The 23,489-nt window shown below is 40.8% G+C and overlaps 1 protein-coding gene across 1 annotated transcript in view; it reads left to right on the forward strand.

Annotated features, from left to right (window-relative positions):
• Positions 1–627: 627 nt before the first annotated feature.
• The window catches only part of LOC141091566 (cell surface glycoprotein CD200 receptor 1-like), a 52,292-nt gene continuing 29,430 nt past the window's right edge, over positions 628–23,489 (forward strand). Inside the window, exon 1 of the mRNA XM_073577229.1 lies at positions 628–805. Coding sequence (XP_073433330.1) covers positions 733–805 — 73 coding nt within the window. The 5' untranslated portion in view covers positions 628–732. The remainder of the gene's footprint in view (positions 806–23,489) is intronic.

Raw genomic sequence — 23,489 nt, forward strand, 5'->3', positions numbered from 1 at the left:
GCATACCGATTTAGAACATGTGAGCTCAGCTAGTCCGGGTTCCCACCTACATTTGAGTTCATCCAGGCCGCGCACCCACCTAAATCTTGTGAGCTTAGCCAATCCACATACCCATTTAGAACATGTACAGTAAACTCAGCCAGTCCGAGTGCCCACCTACAACATGTGAGCTCAGCTAGCCTTCATAACCATCTAAACCGTTTTGACTTGTGACCTCCACCAGCCTATGTACCCATTGCTCACAATGTGTATGAAATCAGAATGCCCACAGTACTTTTCTGCCACCAGGAAAGCAAACCATAACATGGCAAATAATAATCTCCATGACCATAAAACCATTGCCATTGAGTGATTCTTGTGAGGGTGCCCTGTTCCCCGGACCCCCCATTACATATCTGGGTATAAGAGTTATAAACTGCACTCAATAACATTCTGATATTTTCTTCCTCCTGTTTGTGTCTCTTTACTTTAATCAGGACACTTTTTAGTATAATTTGAGTCCATTGCTCTGTATATTTCCTTTGAGTCATCTGACACAGGAAATGGTGTAGAAATAATTATTTTGGGTCTACACTGGGGATTCTCGCCAGCGCGACAAGTCTTATCTAATGGAACAGAAAATGGAGAAGTTATTTATATATTGAAGGGTGTTAAGAGTAAAAATGATGAGTGTTTGCTCACAGCTGCGCGCTTAGAAGTCCTACCATCAGCAAGAAGACTGGAAAATCAAATATGAAGCCTCAGGACAAGACCCGCTTTACTCTACAGCTGATTTTACTTGTCTGTGTGAATGAGGTCAAGGCAGGTAAGACGCAGCGCACCGCTGTCAGGAGCGTCGTCACACGAGGGTGTCTTATACTTACACTACTATTTCCATTGTTACTAGTACTAATACTACTACTATTGGAGCCGATGCTATTAATACTTCCCAAAACTACTGAATATCCTGCTATAATATCTCCACTGTTAGCTGCTACCACTACTTTCACTGGCATTAGTACTAATATTATTGATTCCATGGTGACTAGAATTAATACTGTAAGAATTCCTGCTAATGCTATTTTACTCATCCTCAAAACTACTAATATTTCTACTACTTCTGTAGTCATTAGTGCTGTCACTATTCTTGCTTTGTCTAATGCTACTAATGCTATTATTCTATTTAGCCCTCATAAAATTCCACTGGGGCTAGTAATAATTCTACTACAATTCCTGCTACTACTACTACTACTAGTACTCATCTCACTACTAGTAATACTACTATAACTAAACTTACTACAAATACTACTTCTACTGTCACTACTAATAAAATTACTAGTATTCATACTATGACTAATACTACTGTGTCCTTGGGGCCAATGGAGCGGAGCATAGTGAGAAGGAGCTGTTGATCCACAGTGTCGATTGCTGCAGGATCCAGGAGAATCAGCATGGAGTAGTGAGTAGTGACCATTAGATTTAGCTGTTAGATGATCATTAGAGACTTTATTGAGGACAGTTTCAGTAGAGTGTAGAGAGCGGAAACCTTATTTTAGAGGTTCAAGAAGAGAGTGGTCTGAGAGATAGCGGGACAGATGGGGGTGGACCAAGCGTTCCAGGAGTTTAGTGATGAATGGAAGATTGGAGAAAAGTCAGGGTAGCAGCACAGTTTTGGTCGAGGGTGTTTTTTAAAGTAATAGATGTATGCTGGCGTGTATAAACGAGGAAGAAAAGATACCGGAAGAGAGAGAGATTGAATATTTTTGATAGGTGAGTGGTGACAGCCAGAGAAATGGACTGGAGGAGATGTGAGGATATAGGGTCACTGGCACAAGTTGTAGGGTGAGAAGTTTCAAGGAGTCTGATCACTTCTTCTTTCGTGACTGGTTCATAGACAGAGAGTGAGCTACATGTAGTGGTGGAAGGAGGACAGTGGATGTTATGAAAGGATTAGGAGGAAATTTCCTATCAGATATGGTCAATTTTTTCTTTGAAATAATTGGCCAGATCGTCAGCGCGGAGATCCGTGCATGGGGCCTGCACTCTTGGAATGAGGAGGGAATGAAAAGTGTCAAGGAGACGATTAGAATCATTGGATAGTGAGATGATGAGGGTGTTGAAGTAGGTTTGTTTGGAGAGGTGAAGGGCATAGTTGTACGCTTTAAGCATTAAGTTATAGCGGATAAAATTTTCTGCCAGATTGGATTATCTCGACAGACATTCGGCACACCTGGAGCATCGCTGTAGGAAATGTGTTTGTCGAGTTGCTCTCTGTGTAGGAGGTGCAGCTTCATCAAGGGCATTTTGCAGTGTTTCATTGTAATGTCGGTACATGAGAGGAAGGAAATTAGGGCCAATGATGACTGCAAAGTCTTCATAAGTTTCTGGGTTTTAATGGAACTTATATTTCTATAAGTGTGGAAAGTGTGGGTGTTCTGAGTGGGGTGACAGTTCTTGACAGAGAATGAAAGAAAGTTGTGGTCAGAGAGCAGGAGAGGGGAATTGCACTCAGTAGAGCCTGGAGAAGACCAGGTCCAGCATATCTCCGTTTTCATGTGTAGGAGAGTAAGTAAGCTGTAAAAGGCTGAAGGAGGAGGTTAGAGATAAAAGGTGAATGCCAGATGGGGAGAGGGTAAAACCAATGGGGATGTTAAAGTCTCCCATGATGAGGGGGATGTCACAGGATAGAAAATGTGGAAGCCAGGTAGCAAAGTGATCAAGAATCTGACAGGAAGGGTCCAGAGGACGCCATGCAACCGCCATTTGAAGGGAGAACGGGATGTAGAGAATGACAGCGTGTACTTTAAAAGAAGGGAAGATAAGTAAGGGTACTTGGGGGATAACCTGAAAAGTACATGTGGTTGATTGGAGCAGACCAACAATTCTACCTGGTCTGTTATCTGATCTCAGGGTATGAGAGAAATGTAGTCCACCATATGAGAGAGCAGCAGCGGTGGTGTCTGACTGCTGGATCCAGGTTTCAGTAAAAGCCAGAAGGTTAAGAGAATCAGAAAGGAAGAAGTCATGGATGAAGGAGAGTTCCTTACATGCTGGTGAATTCCAGAGGGCACAGTTAAAAGAGGCAGAAGGCATGCAGGGAATATTAATGAGATTTGAGGGGTTTCTGAGTGTAGTAGGTGAGGGGTTCAACTTACCATTGTAAGAAGGGCAGGGGTTGGGAGCGAAATCTCCTGCGACTAGAAGAAGGAGGATATAAAGAGTGAGTAGATAGTTAAGTGATTTGTGAGAGCATCACTTGTGTTGTATGGTGGAACTGAATGAATCTGTGCAGTTTAGGATTGTGAAAAGATCGTAAGTGCTATACATAGGAGAGGACAGAGGGGCTGATAAAGATGGAGTATAAAGAGTTAGTGCAAGGACGGTGGATATGAGTGAATGCAGACCAGGTCAAGCAATCAGTAGATTTGGATTCCAGTACCATCTCTATGCTGATGACACCCAATTATACACTTCTTCTCCTGATATCACTCCTGCCTTTTTGGAAAACACCAGTGATTGTCTTAACTCTGTGTCTAACATCATGTCCTCCCTCTATCTGAAATTGAACCTGTCAAAAACTGAACTCCTCGTGTTTCCTCCCTCTACTAATGTACCTATACCCGACATTGCCATTTCTGTGTGTTGTTCCTCTATTACTGCCCAGCAACAAGCCCGCTGTTTTGGGTTCATACTTGATTCTGAGCTTTCATTCACCCCCCACATCCGATCACTGGCTCGCTCTTGTTATCTGCACCTCAAAAACATTTCTAGAATTCGACCTTTTCTTACTTTCAACTCTGCAAAAACTCTTACTGTTTCTCTTATTCATTCTCTTCTGGACTACTGTAATTCTCTACTAATCGGTCTCCCTCTTACCAAACTCTCCCCTCTCCAATCTGTCCTGAATGCTCCAGCTAGGATCATATTCCTCACCAATCGTTACACTGATGCCTCTACCTTGTGCCAGTCACTACACTGGCTACCCATCCACTCCAGAATCCAGTATAAACTTATTACCCTCACCTACAAAGCCCTCCGTGGCTCAGCACCACCCTACATCTCCTCCCTCGTCTCAGCCTACCACCCTACCCGCGCCCTCCGTTCTGCTGATGACCTGAGGTTAGCATCCTCAATAATCAGAACCTCCCACTCCCATCTCCAAGACTTTTCATGTGCTGCGCCAATTCTTTGGAATGCACTACCCAGGTTAATATGATTAATCCCTAATCCCCACAGTTTTAAGCGTGCCCTAAAAACGCATTTGTTCAGACTGGCCTATCACCTCAACGCATTAATCTAACTATCCCTGTGTGGCTCATTCAAAATTTTTTACTATAAAACCAGGTCCCTCGCATCATGTTCTCACATACATTATTCATTTAATAGCCCTCTGTGTCTGTACTGTTAACTGGTTCATGCAGCAACAGGAACACCCGATTCTTACACTATGGCCTGTCCAAACATCAAAAACAATAAAAACAATAAAAGCAATTGTTACCATCCACCTTTCGTGTCTCCTCTTTTTCCTCATAGATTGTAAGCTTGCGAGCAGGGCCCTCATTCCTCTTGGTATCTGTTATGATCAATGTGTTTATTGCTATGCTGTAATGTCTATTGTCTGTAGAAGTCCCCTCTATAATGTAAAGTGCTGTGGAATATGTTGGCGCTATAGAAATAAAATTATTATTATTTTTTATTATTAATGCAGCAGCCAGGCTATAAATTATACAAATGCATATAGTCAATATTTGTTGCAATCCAAATGTACTGGAATTAGGTTTCTTCAAAAGTCTTATCTGTCTCCTGCCCTGTCTGTCATAATTAACTTCATTAGTGTAGTACAACCCCTGGCAAAAATGATGGAATCACCGGCCTTGGAGGATGTTCATTCAGTTGTTTAATTTTGTAGAAAAAAAGCAGATCACAGACATGGCACAAAACTAAAGTCATTTCAAATGGCGACTTTCTGGCTTTAAGAAACACTAAAAGAAATCAAAAACAAAAATCTCTGGCTCTTATAACAGCTTGCAGTCTCTGAGGCATGGACTTATTGAGTGTCACACAGGACTCTTCATCAGTCTGCCTCCAACTTTCTCTGATTGCTGTTGCCAGATCAGCTTTGCAGGTTGGAGCCTTGTCATGGACCATTTTCTTAAACTTCCTCCAAAGATTTTCCATTGGATTGAGATCCGGACTATTTGCAGGCCATGACATTGACCTTATGTGTCTTTTTTCAAGGATTGTTTAACAGTTTTTGCTCTATAGCAGGATTCATTATCATCTTGAAAAATGATTTCATCATCCCTAAACAACCTTTCAATTTTTGGGATAAGAAAAGTGTCCAAAATAGCAACATAAACTTGTGCATTTATTGAAGATGTAATGACAGCCATCTCCCCAGTGCCTTTACCTGACATGCAGCCCCATATCATCAATGACTGTGGAAATTTGCATGTTCTCTTCAGGCAGTCATCTTTATAAATTTCATTGGAATGGCACCAAGCAAAAGTTCCAGTATCATCACCTTGCCCAGTGCAGATTCGCGATTCATCAGTGAATATGACTGTCATGATCCAGGTTGGATGATGACAGATAAACGCACATGTAACCTTTTTTTTTCCTTAAGCTGTGTGCTTAACCCCTTAGCGACAGAGCCAGTTTACAGCTTAATGACCAGGCCAATTTTTACAATTCTGACCACTGTCCCTTTATGAGGTTATAACTCTGGAATGCTTTAATGGATCCCGCTGATTCTGAGATTACTTTTTCGTGACATATTGTACTTCATGATAGTGGTAAAATTTCTTCAATAAGTCTTGTGTTTATTTATGAAAAAAATGGAAATATGGCAAAAATTTTGAAATTTTTGCAATTTTAAAACTTTACATTTTTATGCCCTTAAAATAGACAGATGTGTCACAAAAATTTCTTAATAAATAACATTTCCCACATGTCTACTTTGCATCACCACAATTATGGAAGCAATTTTTTTTTGTTAGGAAGTTATAAGGGTTAAAAGTTGACCAGCGATTTCTCATTTTTACAACAAACTTTACAAAACCACTTTTTTAGGGACCACATCATATTTAAAGTCATTTTGAGGGGTGTACATAACAGAAAATACCCAAAAGTGGCACCATTCTTAAAACTAGACCCCTCAATGTGCTCAAAACCACATTCAAGAAGTTTATTAACCCTTTAAGTGCTTCACAGGAACTAAAGCAATGTGGAAGGAAAAAATTAACATTTAATTTTTTTTGCAAAAAATTTAGTTCAGAACCAATTTTTTTTATTTTCACAAGTGTTAAAAGAGAAAATCAACCACAAAATGTACAATTTCTCCTGAATACGCCGATACCCCACTTTTTCAGCACACGGCAGAGCTCGCAAGGGATGGAGCGCCGTTTGACTTTTTCAAAGCAGAATTGGCTGGAATTAAGATCGGATGCCATGTTGCGTTCGGAGAGCCCTTAATGTGCCTAAACAGTGGAAACCTCCAACAAGTGACCCCATTTTGGAAACTAGACCCATTAAGGAACTTATCTAGATTATCTAGATGTGTGGTGAGCACTTTGAACCTTCAAGTGCTTCACAGAAGTTTATAACGTAGAGCCGTGAAAATAAGAAATCCATTTTTTTCCAAAAAAAGATCTTTTCGCCACCAAATTTTTATTTTTACAAGGGTAACAGGAGAAATCATACCCCCACAGTTATTGTGCGATTTTCATCTCTCCTCCTGCATGCAGGGTTTTTTATTGTATTGTATTCTATTTTTTAAAAAACTTTTTTCTTCTTATTAGTTATGTTTTATTAATTTATATAAGAGGAGAAAGAGGGGAAAGAAGAGGAGAGAATATCTCCTTGTTTTCCCTTAGTAAAGAAGGACTGCCTCCTTGGATATTAATTATTGTTAGAATAAAAATTATAAAACATTTTGGGGTGCTTAGCGTTTGTTTTATTCGTAATATAATTGGTTTTAATTTGTTTGCACCTGGTTTTAAATTGTTTCACTTGAATAAAGTTTATTTATTTATTGATTTTTAGTAATATTCAGCTTGAGGGTATTACGCCATATAATGGGATATGCTTGCGTCATTTTCATTGAATGGAGGCAGGGGTATATAGAGTGTGGGCGGTAGTGCAAGATCCATACCTTTGAGGAAGGGGGACGGTTCCCCCCGAAACGCATCAGGATTGGCCCTTGCACATGTTCGTCTTGCACGGACCGGTGACGTCACCACCCACAACACACGCCCCCCCGCCAGTCACGCCCCTCGCTCACCACACTACTGTCCGGCGGCGCCATCAGCCGTGGCTGCCTGCTCAGGGGGACGCGCTCCTTTGCGGGGAGCTGTTTCTTTTGCAAATGGGAGGACGCTCCCTGGATTTGCTTCAGTCTTTTTGTTTAGAGGCCTTTCTTTTTAACATTTATGATTTCAAGAGCATTGTGATTACCAACAGCCAGTCTCCGTAACAGTGAGTAATGTCTGTCCTTTTAAGTTTCACTGTTATTTTCAGCTTACGTGTAAATTTATTACACAGTGTTTAAGCGCGGCCACTTTCAGTTTAGTTTCTATTGTGCGATTTGTCCTGAGTACGCTGATACCCCTTATGTGGGGGGGAACCACTGTTTGGGCGCATGGGAGAGCTTGGAAGGGAAGGAGTGCCATTTTGGAATGCAGACTTTGATGGAATGGTCTGTGGGCATCATGTTGCGTTTGCAGAGCCCCTGATGGGCCTAAACAGTGGAAGCCCCCCACAAGTGACCCCATTTTGGAAATTTGACCCCCTAAGGAACTTATCTAGATGTGTAGTGAGCACTTTGAACCCCCAAGCGCTTCACAGAAGTTTATAAACGCAGAGCCGTGAAAACAAAGTCTTTTAATTTCCACAAAAGTGATTTTTTTAGACCCAATTTTTAGACCTTCAAAGTTGGTAAACAGTGGAAACCCCTCAATTCTTGATCCAACCCTAACCCCAACAGACCCCTAACCCTAATCCCAACCCTAACCGTAATCCCAACCCTAATCCCTTATCCTAATTCTAACCCTAATCCTAGTTCGCCCTAACCCTAATTCTAACCCTAGCCCTAACTCGAGCCCTAACCCTAACCCTAGCCCTAACCCTAACCCTAGCCCTAACCCAAGTCCAACCCTAACCCTAACCCTAGCCCAACCATAACCCTAGCCCAACCCTAACCCTAACCCTAGCCCTAGCTCTAACCCTAGCCCAACCCTAACCCTAGCCCTAACCCTAATTCTAACCCTAGCCCTAACTCGAGCCCTAACCCTAGCCCTAGCCCTAACCCTAATCCTAGCCCTAACCCTAGTCCAACCCTAACCCTAGCCCTAACCCTAACTCTAGCCCAACCCTAACCCTAACCCTAGCCCTAGCCCTAACCCTAGTCCAACCCTAACCTTAGCCCTAACCCTAACCCTAGCCCAACCCTAACCCTAGCCCTAGCCCTAACCCTAGCCCAACCCTAACCCTAGCCCTAGCCCTAACCCTAACCCTAATGGAAAACTGAAAAAAGAATATTTTCTTTATTTCGTTATGTTGGCCTAACTAAGGGGGATTATGTACTATTTTGTTTATTTTGATCACGATGATAGCTTATCATCGTGATCAAAATGAATGAATGGAATCTACCAGCCGGAGCCTGCAGATTCCCGGCGGGCGCACTGCGCATGCACCCGCCATTTTCTCCGGATCCAAGATGGCGGCGCCCACCGGAGGACGTCGGCGGGACGCAGGACCACCGGGAGGGGACAGAAGACCACGGAGAGGTACCGTGGGGGGATCAGGGACCCTCTTTCTCTCTCCTCTGATGTGCGATCACATCAGAGGAAAGAGAAATTTAATGCACAATCGCTGCTTTTTTCTTTTTCTGCGGTCGCCGTTATATGGTTAATAACGGTGATCGCAAAAGCGGGGTCGGTAAAAACCGACCAATTCATGTGCTCTGGGGTCTCGGTTACCCCCGGCAGCCAAGACCCCGGAGAAAATCCGACACTGGGGGGCGCTACTCACTTTCTCCACAGCGCCGTGAATTAGCGGCGCTGTGGTTTTAGTACCCTTAATTACCGCCGTTAAAAGGGGTATCGGCGGTCGCTAAGGGGTTAAGTTTGGTTTAGCCCCTGTGGCCATTAGGGTCATTGCACAGTGGTGTCTTTTGTTCTAGTTTGCCCCCGGTGGTGGTTAGCGCTATTACACGGGAATCACTAAGGGTGTGTGCACACGCTGCGGATTGGGGTGCGGATTCATCCGCGCGGATTTTGTAAAATCCGCAGGTGAAACCGCAGGTCAAAAGACCTGCGGTTTTACCTGCGGATTGCTCTGCGGTTTTGCCCTGCGGTTTTTCATCTCCTCCATGGAGGAGATGGCAAACCGCAGCAGAATCCGCAGAAAGAATTAACATGTCAATTCTTTCTGCGGATTGAAAACCGCAGATAATCCACGCGGAAAATTCTGCACCGTCTGCACTGCGGTTTTTGATTCCCATAGGGAATCATGGTACTGTACGCCGCAGCAAGAACTGCTGCGGGTCCGCAGCGGCCAAATCCGCTGCGGAACCGCAGCAAAATCCGCAGCGTGTGCACACACCCTAACAGGTGTGATTCCTCTGGCTTAACTAGGTGTGTCATGTGCTCTCACTCACGGTTGGTGATATTGCTCATTTCCAACCAAGACTGGTGAAGAAAGGGACTACAGAGAGCAGCTCAGGGGAGCTCTGGTGTAAAGTCTGGTGAAGGAAGGAATTACAGAGAGGTATTCCTTGCAGCTCTGACAAGCTTGAAGAAGTAGCAGCTATTCTGGAGGAAAGCTGCGTTCTGGTGGTGGACTCTGTTGCTGGGAGCAAGAGCAACAGAGCAAAGCTAAGTGGTGTTACCCCTGTTTTGTAACTTTCCTTTTGTGTGTTTCAGTGCAGTGGTGGGATTAGTTTCTGCACCGTCCATTTCACTAGAAAGGGCTAGGTGCGGGGCAAGCTAGGGTTCTTAGGTTCCAGCTCGGCGACAGGTGCGGAGCCTGTGTAGGGACTGTTAGGAGTGTAGACACTGGCTTGGGGGAGTGCAGGAGGTCTCCACGTCCCCGTTCCCTATTGCAGGGCCCTCCATTGTAATTGTTTCCCTGGTGTTTCCCCTTGTTATTTAAATTCACCCTGCTGGAGGCGGTGTATCCAGTTACATGTGTAATTCTGAAATTCGCCTGCTGGAGGCGATGTATCCGGCTGGGTCGCATGTGTCATATAAATTCGCCTTGCTGGAGGCGGTGTGTCCAGTCACACGTGACCATCACAATGACTTTCATCCAGTCATCCACAGTCCGAGATTGCTTTTCCTTAGCACATTGTAACCTTGTTTTTTTCTGTTTAGGTGTTAATGATGGCTTTCGTTTAGATTTTCTGTATGTAATTCCCATTTCCTTTAGGCGGTTTCTTACAGTTCGGTCACAGACGTTGACTACAGTTTCCTCCCATTCGCTCCTCATTTGTTTTGTTGTGCATTTCCTGCTTTGGAGACATATTGCTTTAAGTTTCCGGTCATGACGCTTTGATGTCTTCCTTGGTCTACCAGTATGTTTGCCTTTAACAACCTTCCCATGTTGTTTGTATTTGGCCTAGATTTTAGACACAGCTGACTGTGAACAACCAACATCTTTTGCAACATTGCGTGATGATTTACCCTCTTTTAAGAGTTTGATAATCCTCTCCTTTGTTTCAATTGACGTCTCTCGTGTTGGAGCCATGATTCATGTCAGTCCATTTGGTGCAACAGCTCTCCAAAGTGTGCTCACTCCTTTTAAGATGCAGAGTAATAAGCAGATCTAATTTGATGCAGGTGTTAGTTTTGGGAATGAAAATTTAAAGGGTGATTCCATAATTTTTTCCTTAGAATTGAGTGACTCCATCATTTTTTCCCAATGCTTGGTTTAAAAAACTAACCATTACTGACTGCCTCATTTTTTGTTCTTGATTTCTTTTAGTGTTTCTTAAACCCAGAAAGTTGCCATTTGAATTGACTTTAGTTTTGTGCCATGTCTGTGATCTGCTTTTTTTCTACAAAATTAAACAGCTGAATGAACATCCTCCAAGGCCGGTGATTCCATAATTTTTGCCAGGGGTTGTACTACTACTTCCACTAAAAGTTGTAATACTACTATTTCTACTACAAATACTACTTGTACTATTATGAGCAACCATGGATCTCCTGACCTGAAATAAGCACCTTATACTATGGGGTAAGTGCCAAGTTTTGGTAGAGCTTAGCTAGTTGTTCTACAATTCCCAAATTTCTACAATTTCCAATACTCCATTTATTTCTTTACGAGTTCCACAAACAGAGTATTACAGCTCATAATTCACCATTGGAGGCCGCAACCTAGAGCAATGGTCGGCAAAAACGGGAATAACCCTTTAATTTTAGTAAAAGATCTATTAAATGTGTTAAAGGATAAGAAAAAATAAATCTTCAGAATTTTACAAAAAGTCTTCTACAGGGCTATTAGTGAAGCAACAAAATCCTGAGTATGCCTAATGCTGACTAAGCCTTAACTATAATATTGGTGATTGAAAATAAAACAAAGAGAAAGACAGTCACAGGGTTTGGCAAAATTCCCCCTTTCAGACAGTTGTGTCTGGTTTCAGTTTCCCCCATGACTCAGTGATGTCTTCTGCTTATCTTTGAAGGCGGTCATGCTTTACTGATCCAGATGCTTCAAGATGTTCAAAGGCATTGGTGTACAAAACATAGAAGCCGAGGGGCAGGTGATAGCGCTCCTACCGGGCCCTTAGAGAGCAGGGGTCCAACCCTGACGGCTCCAATCCCATGATTTGCCTCCAGGTCGTAAAATCTGTGCAGGACCCATCTCTCTGCAGCAAATGCCAATTTATCAAATATAGAACGGAACAGAAAATGGAGAAGTTATTAATACATTGCAGGGTGAAAGACAAAAGTCATGAGTTATTGCTCGCTGCAGAGGTCTTAGAAGTTCTGCCATCAGCAAGAAAGGTAGAAGGTCAAATATGAAGCCTCAGGACACGACCCACTTTACTCTGCAGCTGATTCTACTTGTTTGTGTGAACGAAGTCAAGACAAGACTCAGCGCACCGCTGTCAGGAGCGTCATCGTAACACGAGAGGGCGCTGGTGGAAAAACACAAAATGTTCTAAATACTGTTAAGGAATAATATTAGTAGTATAGGTCCATTGTGATAATTACTAATAACACTCATTCCCTATGCTAATACTACCACTGGTAAGATAATTACTCTTTCCATAACTATATACTATACCATACTATATACTACTATAACTATATGTACTATAATACTACTATACTACTATACATACTATAATACTGCTATATTATTATAAGTACTATAATACCACTATACATACTGTATTACTATATGTATTATGCAACAACTATACTACTATATTACTGTACTACTATACATAATATATTTGCTATAATACTATTTTACTACTATATTACTGTACGTACTATGATGCTACTATACTACTACACATAATATATGAACTATAATACTACTTTATTACTATAAGTACTATACATACTATAATATTGCTATACTACTATGTTATTGTAATTACTATAATACTACTATACATACTATAATACTACTATATTATTATATGTACTATACTACTATATTACTATGCTACTATGCATAATATACGTACTATAATACTACTTTATTACTATATTACTAAACGTACTATGATACTACCATACTTCTATACATAATATATGTACTATAATACTACTTTATTGCTTTAAGTACTATACATACTGAACGTACTATAATACTACTATACTTCCATATTTCTATACCACTACACATATTATATGCACTATAATGCTACTTTATTACTATATTACTATAAGTACTATACATACAGTTGTGCTTAAAAGTTTACATACTCCAGCAGAATTTTTGCTTTCTTGGCCTTTTTTTCAGAGAAAATGAATGATAACACCAAACCTTCTTCTCCACTCATGGTTAGTGGTTGGATGAAGCCATTTATTGTCAAACTACTGTGTTGTCTCTTTTTAAATCATCATGACAACCCAAAACATCCTAATGACTCTGATCAAAAGTTCACATACCCCATTTATCAATACCGTGTATTGCCCCCTCTAATATCAATGACAGCTTGAAGTCTTTTGTGGTAGTTGTGGATGAGGTTCTTTATTTTCTCAGATGGTAAAGCTGCCCACTCTTCTTGGCCAAAAGCCTCCAGTTCCTGTAAATTCCTGGACTGTCTAGCATGAACTGTGCACTTGAGATCTCCCCAGAGTGGCTCAATGATATTGAGGTCATGATATTGAGATGGCCACTCCAGAACCTTCACTTTGTTCCACTGTAGCCAATGACAGGTCGACTTGGCCTTGTGTTTTGGATCATTATCATGTTGAAGCGTCCAATTACGCCCCATGCGCAGCTTCCGGGCTGATGATTGCAAATTTGCCTCCAGTATTTGCTGATTAGTTTCTTCATTCATTTTTCCTTCAACTTTAACCAAGTTTCCTGTGCCTTTGTAGCTCACACATCCACAAAACATCAGCGATCCACCTCCGTGCTTTACAGTAGGAATGGTGTTCCTTTTATCATAGGCCTTGTTGACCTCTCTCCTAATGTAACGTTTAAGGTTGTGGCCAAAAAATTAAATTTTGGTCTCATCATTCCAAATTACCTTGTTCCAGAAGTTTTGAGGCTTGTCTCTGTGCTGTTTTGTTTATTGTAGGTGAGATACTTTGTGGCATTTGCATAGTAATGGCTTTCTTCTGGCGACTGAACTATGCAGCCCATTTTTGTTCAAGTGCCTCCTTATTATGCATCTTGAAACAGCCACACTGCTAGTTTTCAGAGAGTTCAGTATTTCAGCTGATGTTATTTGTGGGTTTTTCTTTGCATCCAGAACAATTTTCCTGGCAGTTGAGGACAAAATTTTTGTTGGTCTACCTGACCATGGTTTTGTTTTTACAGAGCCCCTGATTTTCCATTTGTTAATCACAGTTTGAATGCCGCTGACTGGCATTATAAATTTCTTGGATATCTTTTTGTATACCGTGCCTGTTTTATACAGTTCAACTACCTTTTCACGTAGATCCATTGACAATTCTTTTGCTTTCCCCATGATTCACAATGCAGAAACGTCAGTGGCTGGATGAAAGATGCAAGAGTCTGTCTGGATCCCAGAATCTCACTCAGCTGTTATGCACACACAATGATTACAAGCAAACAGGTCACAGGTGAGGATGTTACCTTTAGTAGCCATTCAAACCCATTTGTGTCAACTTCTGTTCTTGTTATCAGACCAAAATCACCAGGGTATGTGAACTTTTGATCAGGGTCATTTGGATTTTTTGAGTTGTCATTATGATTTAAAAAGAGAAAACACAGTAGTTTGACAATCAGTGGCTTCAGCCAACCACTAACCATGAGTGGAGAAAAAGTTTTGGTGTTATCATTCATATTCTCTGAAAAAAGGCCAAGAAAGCAAAAATTCTCCTTGGGGCATGTAAACTTTTGAGCACAGCTGTACTACAATACTATTATATTATTACACCACTATACATAATATATGTGCTATATTACTACTTTACTACTACACATACTGTGCATACTGTAATACTACTTTATTACTATACATACTATAATACTACTTTACTACTATACATACTATATGTACCATAATGCCTCTACTATACGTGCTACTATACATAATACTGATGCAAATGCTGCAAAAACCACTATACTATAAAAACTGCTACTGCTACAATCACTAATACTAAAACTAGTACTAATGAACAAATTCCGTAAAGGACAAGCAGATCAAATACTTGTACATCTATATCTGTGTATGTGATTCCTCACCAATGTGACCCTCATCATAGATAGATGTGCTGTATCTACCTGTCCTCTGGTATATATTACCCAATGTGAGCATCGTTTACAAATTAAATTAATTATGTATAGTCAATGTTATATCCTCGCCCCTTTTTTTACTATTTCTTCATATCTTTGCTTGGTGTTTCTGTGCCAATTACTCTACCTCATTTCTAATACTCCCTTTTAGGGATCATATAATGGTTTTATATTAATTGAGTGTGCGCTCTTTTCTTTGTTGCTACCGAATACCCTATTACTGTAAATAAAGGTGTTGTTATTACCACTCATACCACTGACCATTTTTTTGAGTTTCTTTAATGGTTGTGGTGTATTTTCCATTTGGTCAAATTGATATATTCATGCAGACATACACACCTGGTCAAAATTGTTGGTTCCCCTCGTTTAGTGACAGAAAAACCCACAATGGTGACAGAAATAACTTGAATCTGACAAAAGTAATAATAAATCAAAAATCTATGAAAATGAACAAATGAAAGTCAGACATTGCTTTTCAGCCATGCTTCCACAGAATGTAAAAAAAATAAAACTCATGAAATAGGCCTGGACAGAAATGATGGTTCCCTTAACTTAATATTTTATTGCACAACCTTCTGAGGCAATCACTGCAATCAAACGATTCCTGTAACTGTCAATGAGACTTCTGCGGCTCTCGACAGGTATTTTGGCCACTCCTCAAGAGAAAACTGCTCCAGTTGTCTCGTGTTTGAAGGTTTCCTTTTCCAGACGGCATGTTTCAGCTCTCTCCAAAGATGCTCAATAGGATTTAGGTGAGGGCTCATAGAAGGCCACTTCAGAACAGTCCAATGTTTTCCTCTTAGCCATTCTTAGGTGTTTTAGCTGTGTGTTTTGGGTCGTTATCCTGTTGCAAGACCCATGACCTGCGACTGAGACCAAGCTTTCAGACACTGAGCAGCACATTTCTCTCTAGAATCCCTTGATAGTCTTGAGATTTCATTGTACCCAACACAGATTCTAGATACCCTGTTCCAGATGCAGCAAAGTAGCCCCAGAACATAACTCCTCTGTTATGATTGAGTCACCGTAGGAGGCAAAAGCAGAAAAGCTAGCTAAGTCCAGAAAACCAGAGAAGTTGGCAGCTATCGGATTGCAGACCCCTGAACTTATCAACACAACTAGCAGTAGCCGTGGGGGGTTCCTACGATGCCCTAGACCCCTCGATCACAGCCGGAGATATAAATAGGCCTAAAGAAAGAAAGGGGAAATCTAAACTGCCCCAGAGCAGACCCCAAAGCAATAGGCAGCCCCCCCCACAAATAATGACGGTGAAGCAAGATGAAAACACAAACACAGACAGAAAGATAGGCTGAGCAAAGACGGGGCCCAAACTAACTATATAGAAAAGGACAGAAAGGCTGCTGTCTGCAATCCGTGAAAAACCCTATGAAAATAAGAGCCAACAGACTGACAGTGAAAATTGCCCTGAAGACGCTAGGCTTCAAAAAGCTATGTTAGTACTCAGGCATATACTGAAGACAGAGCTACAGGCAAAAGGAGATTCAGCTCACCCCAGCAGGGAATGGCAGAATCCAGAAAAGAAAGGAAAACAAAAACTAAACACAAATGCAACAGGCAAAGCAAAAAACTTAGCTTTAAGAGAGCAGGAATCAGACTGGTGTCCTAGGAGTCCACAGAGAAATCACCCGCAGGGCAGAATGGGTGAGGCAGCCTTATATCCAGTCTGTGACTCCACTCAGTCAGTCATCATCATTAGTCTCAGGTGTCTGATAATCAGGCTCACTACCTTTCCTTACCAGAAGAGGGAGTTCCCCGGGCCTCAGTGATGAAGGGGAAAATGAACTCACAACACTCCTCCATGTTACACAGTAGGGACAGTGTTCTTTTCTTGATATGCTTCATTTTTCTGTCTTAGAGCTGATCTGCCTTGCCAAAAAATTCCATTTTTGTCTCATCGGTCCATAGGACATTCTCCCAGAAGCTTTATGGTGTCATGATCCAGTGTTGGATCTGGCGGTATTAAATGCATTAAGTGAACTTTTTTTCCTTTGGTTCCAAAGTGTGTTGTGATAGCCCCCGGTGGCCATTAGAATTATCACACGTGGTGTCGTTCATTCTAAGTTGCCCTGTGGTGGGGAATGGTATCGCACCTTAGGTTTAGGTTAATGTTCACTTAATTATGGATCAGGTGTGACACCCTATAAAGGTGTGCTCAGGGTATGCAATCATTGTTGGTGATAGTTGTTCATTTGCTACCAACCTTGGTGGTGGAAGGAGCTGAAGAGAGTGCTCAGCTCAATCTGAGTCCGGGTGTGGAAGGAGTCACAGAAGGGAGTTCTTGGCAGCTATTCAGGAGGAAGGCTGCAGTCGGTTGCTGGACTCTGTGCTGGAGCTTTAGCACAGAGAGAGCTAAGTTTTCTGTTTCCCCTGTTTGTGACTTTCCTTATGTGTGTTCTAGTGCAGTGGTGGGATTAGTCTCCGCACCGACCTATTCCCTAGTGAGGGTTTAGGTTTAGGGCGAGCTAGGGTATTGAGGCACGCGTGCGGCGACAGGCGAGGAGCCTGTATAGGGAATGTTAGGAGTGTAGGGACTCTGGCTCAGGGGAGCTTAGGAGGTCTCCACGTCCCCCATTCCCTATCGCAGGGCCCACCACTGTAATTGTTCCCTGTGTTTACCCTTATTCTTTAAATTCGCCAGCTGGAGGCGTGGTATCCAGTTTTACGTGTATTTCTTAAATTCGCCAGCTGGAGGTGGTGTATCCGGCTGCACGTCCCATTATTGTTTAAATTCGCCCTGCTGGAGGCGCTGTATCCAGGATCACGTGTGTCATAAATTCGCCCTGCTGGAGGCGCTGTGTCCAGTCACACGTGATCATTACATATGGCTTGTCATCATATAGTTTGGGAAATTCCAGTGTCGCTTTTTTATGATTTATTTTCAACAATGTTGTCCTCCTTGGTCATCTCCCATGAAGTCCACTTTGGCTCATATAACTACAGATGGTGTGATCTGACACTGATGTTCCTTGAGCTTGAAGTTCACCTTTAATCTGTTAAGAAGTTTTTCTGAGCTCTTTTGTTACCATTCGTATTATCCGTCTCTTTGATTTGTCATCAATGTTCCCCCTGCGGCCACGTCCAGGGAGGTCGGCTACAGTCCCATGGAGTTTACATTTCTGAATAATATGTGCAGCTGTAGTCACAGGAACATCGAGCTGCTTGGAGATGGTCTTAAAACTTTTACCTGTAACATGTTTGTCTATAATTTTCTTTCTAATCTCCTGAGACAACTCTTTCCTTCGCTGCCTCTGGTCCATGTTGAGAGTGATACACACCGTGTCATCACACAGCACAGTGAGGATCTGTAGCCTCTATACAGGCCACTCACGTATTCCAGGATTGTAGACACCTGTCACGGTAATTAGTGGACACACCGCGATTTAACATGTCTCTTTTGTCACATTATTTTCAGGGGTTGCATCATTTCTGTCTAGGCCTATTTCATGAGTTTAATTTTTTTTTTTAATTCTGTGGAAGCATGGTTGACTTTCATTTTCATAGATTTTTGATTTATTACTTTTGTCAGATTCAAGTTATTTCTCTCACCATTGTGATTTTTTTTGTTGTCATTTAACTAGGGGGACCAACAATTTTGACCAGGTATGTATGTCTGCATGAATACATCAATTACAACTGATGGAAAATACACCAAAACCAATAAAGAAACTAGAAAAAATGGTCAGTGGTATGAGATAATAACAATACCTTTATTTACAGTAATAGGGTATTTGGTTGCAACAAAGAAGAGAGTGACCATTATATGATCCCTAAAAGGGAGTATGAGAAAAGAGGTAAAACAATTGGTACAGAAACACCAAGCAAAGATAAGAAGAAATAGTAAAAAATGCAGCGAGGATATAACATTGACTATACATTTAATTAATAAACGATTCTCACATTGAGTAACACATAACAGAGGACAGGTAGATACTTTATGTATTTGTTAAAGTTAAGTATAAATAACCTTATCCTGTTTGAGTAAGAAATCGTATCTATATTATGTATTGCCACTGATGTCAGTATGTCAGGTAAAATATCGGCACATAATAGATAGCTATTGCACTTGCCCATAGATATAGTGACATATTCCATCACCTATGATATTGATGTTGACAGTACATATGAGGAGTTGTGTATGGATGTGTGGAATATACTAGGGATGGAAAGGGGGATTACCGGTTCTTGGTGGGATATTGCCTGCAGTGCAGCGCTCGCCTCGATGCGCGTTTCGTTGCGTACACTAGTATGTCTAACCTACAGTGGCTTGTGAATGTATAAATGCCATTTGGCATTTTTCATGTTTTTCTACCTCACACCCTGGAATTTCAGTTTTTTCTTAGGGTTTGCATCAGTTCATGTAAAGAACACGCCGACAACTGTGAACATTTGGCTTTCTTTTGATTGTGTAGCAAACAACAAATAGGACAAAATAGCTGAAAGCTTCAGTGTGCTTCCCTTTTTTTTAACTTCTCAGCAAATCCTAAACCTACAGCTTAACCCTACAACCTAACCCTAAAGCCTAACACTAACCCTAAAGCCTAACCCTAACCCTAAAGCCCAACCCTAACCCTAGCTAAAGGCAAAGTAGGAACAAAATAAAAAGAAAAAAAGAAAAAAAAGAGAAAAAAATGTAATCTGACTAGGGGATGACAAATATTGGGCTTTTGATCACTGTGATAGGATCTATCGCAGTGATCAAAAATCACGGACCAATAGAAAAATTCCTTGCTGTTGCCGGGTGCAGGCCAGCAGATCTTGGCGGGTGCACATGCATGCACCTGCCGTTTTGTTTTAGGAACAGAAAGAGGAGGGCCGGGGGATGGCGTCACTGGTACTGAGGTACCGTGGGGGACCTGGGGACATCATTTCGCCCTCCTCTGACATGTTAGATCATGTGAATTAGGTGAATAACTGTGTTCACGTGAGAGAAGACTGGAATAAACGGCCCTGATCATGCTCTACAGTGTCTCAGCTACGCCAGGCAGCTGAAATACCAAAAATTTTCCAACACTGGGGGCACTACTGACTTATTTCTCAGCGCCGTTAAAAAGCAGCGCTGAGGAATAAGGCCCCTTAAAGGGGTATTCCCATCTCCAAGATCCTGTCCCAATAAGTAGTAGGTGTAATAATAATAATAATAATAATAATAATATTATCAAATACATCCAGTTAGAAATGTGATATAGTTTTTTATTTATTCGCTATGTCTCTTTCCTCATGTGCAGGCATTGCAGGACCTTGGGTATCCATGGTTACATCCACTCATGAAGTGACAGTTATTTAGCTAGTTGCTAGTGGCCGTAACTGTGGATACCTAAGGTCCTGCAATGCCTGCACATGAGGAAAGAGATACAGCGAATCAGAAAAGTTATACTGCATTTTTAATTGGAGGTTTTTGCTAATCTTAATATTGTTACACGTACTACACATTGTAGATTATTCCTTCATAGTATATGTATTATACCATTATAGAATGGAGAATTGGCTGTGGTGCATTAGTGCATGATATCGGCACAGAAGGGGAACAGACACCAGACTCTCTTCGTGAGAATAAAGAACCTATTTTGATCTTTCTTTGAATCTCCTCTCTTCAATGCTTGTCACAATCTAGAAGGATGGAGGAACATATAGGCCAAGATCCCATACTATAGGCCTGGGTATGCTTTAAGAGATCCCATTGACAAAACACTGTCAACCAATAACCTTAATGTCTTTGAGGGACACCATGTTTTCTGAAAGAAATGGGATCAGCTTTCAATTCACTTTTATTATTATTATTTGGTTGCAGCACTGACCACATGCCTTTTCACATCTCAACTTTTGGCTCCTAACAAGCCATTAATATTTTTTTTACTAGACTGCAATCTATTTTAGGGTTTTAGCTATGTTACAAAAATTAAAAAAATAAAGTATTTTAACATAAAAACTTGAATCTCTTTAAACAGAACGTATCACGTGCCACAAACGTGTATTTATTTTATCTGGTGTGAATTCGGCTGTTCTCCTGAATCCGGCATTGTTTTTCATTTGTTTATGCGCCTCTCCGTTCCTGAGTTATGGCTTCCTCTTCCCTGTATATAAATCCATTCTTATTAGTCAAAATGGCATGCTTATTATATATACACCCTCAAAGAACAGTTGATGCCCACACCCTTTTGACAAAAATTCATATAAAGGTAAAAAAAAGGGGAATGGAGAGAGGCAGGACGAAAAGAAAAAATTAGTTGGATTCAGGAGAACAGCGGCATTTACACCAGATTTAAAAAAAATACATATTTATGACAAGTGACAGATCCCCTTTAAGGTAAACTTACAGGGTCCAATCTGCTTGAAGAGTTAACATCCAGAAAAATTTGGAAGGTTATTTCTGAAATAAGAAAAAAAAGAATGTATGATTGAGACGCTGCATTGACTACCACAGGTTGGATAAAATCATGATAAAGGACTGAGTGGTGCCTCCATTGATGATAAGTTTCAGCATTTAAACAAATCTAGCGGGCAACTACTTTTTAAAATTGGATTTCCAGAGAGACAGGACAGTGAAAGATCGGCTTCCTTGCTCATGATAGCCACTACAAATTACTTGTGATACTTTTGGCTTTACCGGTTCATGAATGATATATTCTGGGACATTCTGTAGCTACATGTACTCATGTATCCTAATGATATTCCCATTTTCTCCAAAAAATTGTAAGACTCATTGGTTGAATGTTTGTAAAGTTTTAAAATATTCAGAATTGAGAGTCCTCAGTGGTTGATACTTTTTAATGGCTAACTGAAAAGATGGTAACACATTGCAAGCTTTCGAGACTACTCAGGTCTCTTCTTCAGGCTAGACTAATACAAAATCTGAAGAGTCACATATTTATGCACAGTACAACACAGAAAAAATGCAATGAATAAGACAAGTGACGTGAAGCAGAACTATCAGTATTGGAGAGGGAGAAACATAAATATTGGACCAGTACATAGATAAGGAGTTCGGATGTTTTATAGTCCTCTGATTGGGGTCTCCTAATGTGTTGTGATGGCCCCACAAGGTCTTGAAAGCAAATTCCTTAATTGATGTAAAAAGACATAAATCCATGCGACACATTCATTCCAGCACTGAGAGTGTCAAAGGTCGTCATAAATTTATACTCCCAAACACGTCTCTCTCTCTGAGATGTGAAGTTACCTTTCAATACCAGTAATTTCATATCCATGTTGCTCCTTATCTATGTACTTGTACAATATTTATGTTTCTCCCTCTCCCATACTGATAGTTCTGCTTCACGTCACTTGTCTTATCCGTTGCATTTTTTCTGTGTTGTACTGTGCATAAATATGTGACTCTTCAGATTTTGCATTAGTCTAGCCTGAAGAAGAGACCTGAGTAGTCTTGAAAGCTGCAATGTGTTACCATCTTTTCAGTTAGCCATTAAAAGGTATCAACCACTGAGGACTCTCAATTCTGAATATTTTTCTATCTACTGGCTAACATGGTACAAAGATATACATCTTTCCTGTATGTAAAGTTTTACAACTTTGTGTAAATTCTCCTTATTCCAAATTGGAGAATGGTGTGTTTGAGACACGAGACTTTCCATTCCTCGGATTACTATTGACAATTTATGCAAACATGATCTAAGGTGAAGTTGCATCTTCTTGCTTCAACCTGGGGATCAAAAAATTCTTGAGATTGAGTAATTTCAGATGTTTAAACCTAATCTCAAGTCATATTTATCTACAGCCTCAGTTCTCTGTCACAAGGACCTTCATGAACCACTTTATCTAGAAGATGATGCCTCCTCAATAAGGGTTGAAGCTGTTCTCACTCAACAGACTTTGAAGAACAAGTTTCCTCTGTGTGGTTTATTCTTTAGAAAAAATTTGCCATCTGGGAAAAATAGCTGAGAGGGATAACTGCTAGGAGAGAAGCACATCTAAAGGAATAGCAACATATCTCTCCAAAAGATAACGTTAGTGGCAAAAATAACTTGGAATGCCTCAGACCTTTCTCTTAATTTTTGAATGGGACTTTTCACAATTTGATTTTTTTTCTTAAATATCATCTGATAAAAATTGCAGAACAAACCCATTATTCCGCTACTTTGATCTGTCCAACTTCCTTTTTATAGATCTGATGCACAAAAGTGTCCCCATATGCATTCCTTCTATAACCATGTTTTATATGGTAAGTCCTCCAAGAGGATGACTCTGTATAAATCTTGCTTCATGCCAGAGAGTCCTCGGCCAATTCTTCCCTACTGTCTTGTTTCCTTGAAGTCATGAAAACCAGCAAACATCTATCCTGACACTTTTGATGGTAAAGTAAAAAAAATGTTTTACGTAGATCAAAACTGGTGTTTTTTACTCCATCTTGTTAAAGTGAGCCCTGGTGTAAGAGGCACCAAAAACATTAAGTGGTATGCACCTTGTAAATAATTGGGCATATTTTTTTAAATGAAAGGAGCCACTACAAGAAATGTACTCCACTTGGATGAGAATTCATTTTTGTTGTAATTTATGCCACTTCTGTGGCATAAATTTTCATT

The sequence above is a fragment of the Dendrobates tinctorius genome, unplaced genomic scaffold (genome assembly GCF_039654945.1).
Source record: "Dendrobates tinctorius isolate UK_male_01 unplaced genomic scaffold, ASM3965494v1 ptg000054l, whole genome shotgun sequence".
Lineage (NCBI taxonomy): Eukaryota > Metazoa > Chordata > Amphibia > Anura > Dendrobatidae > Dendrobates > Dendrobates tinctorius.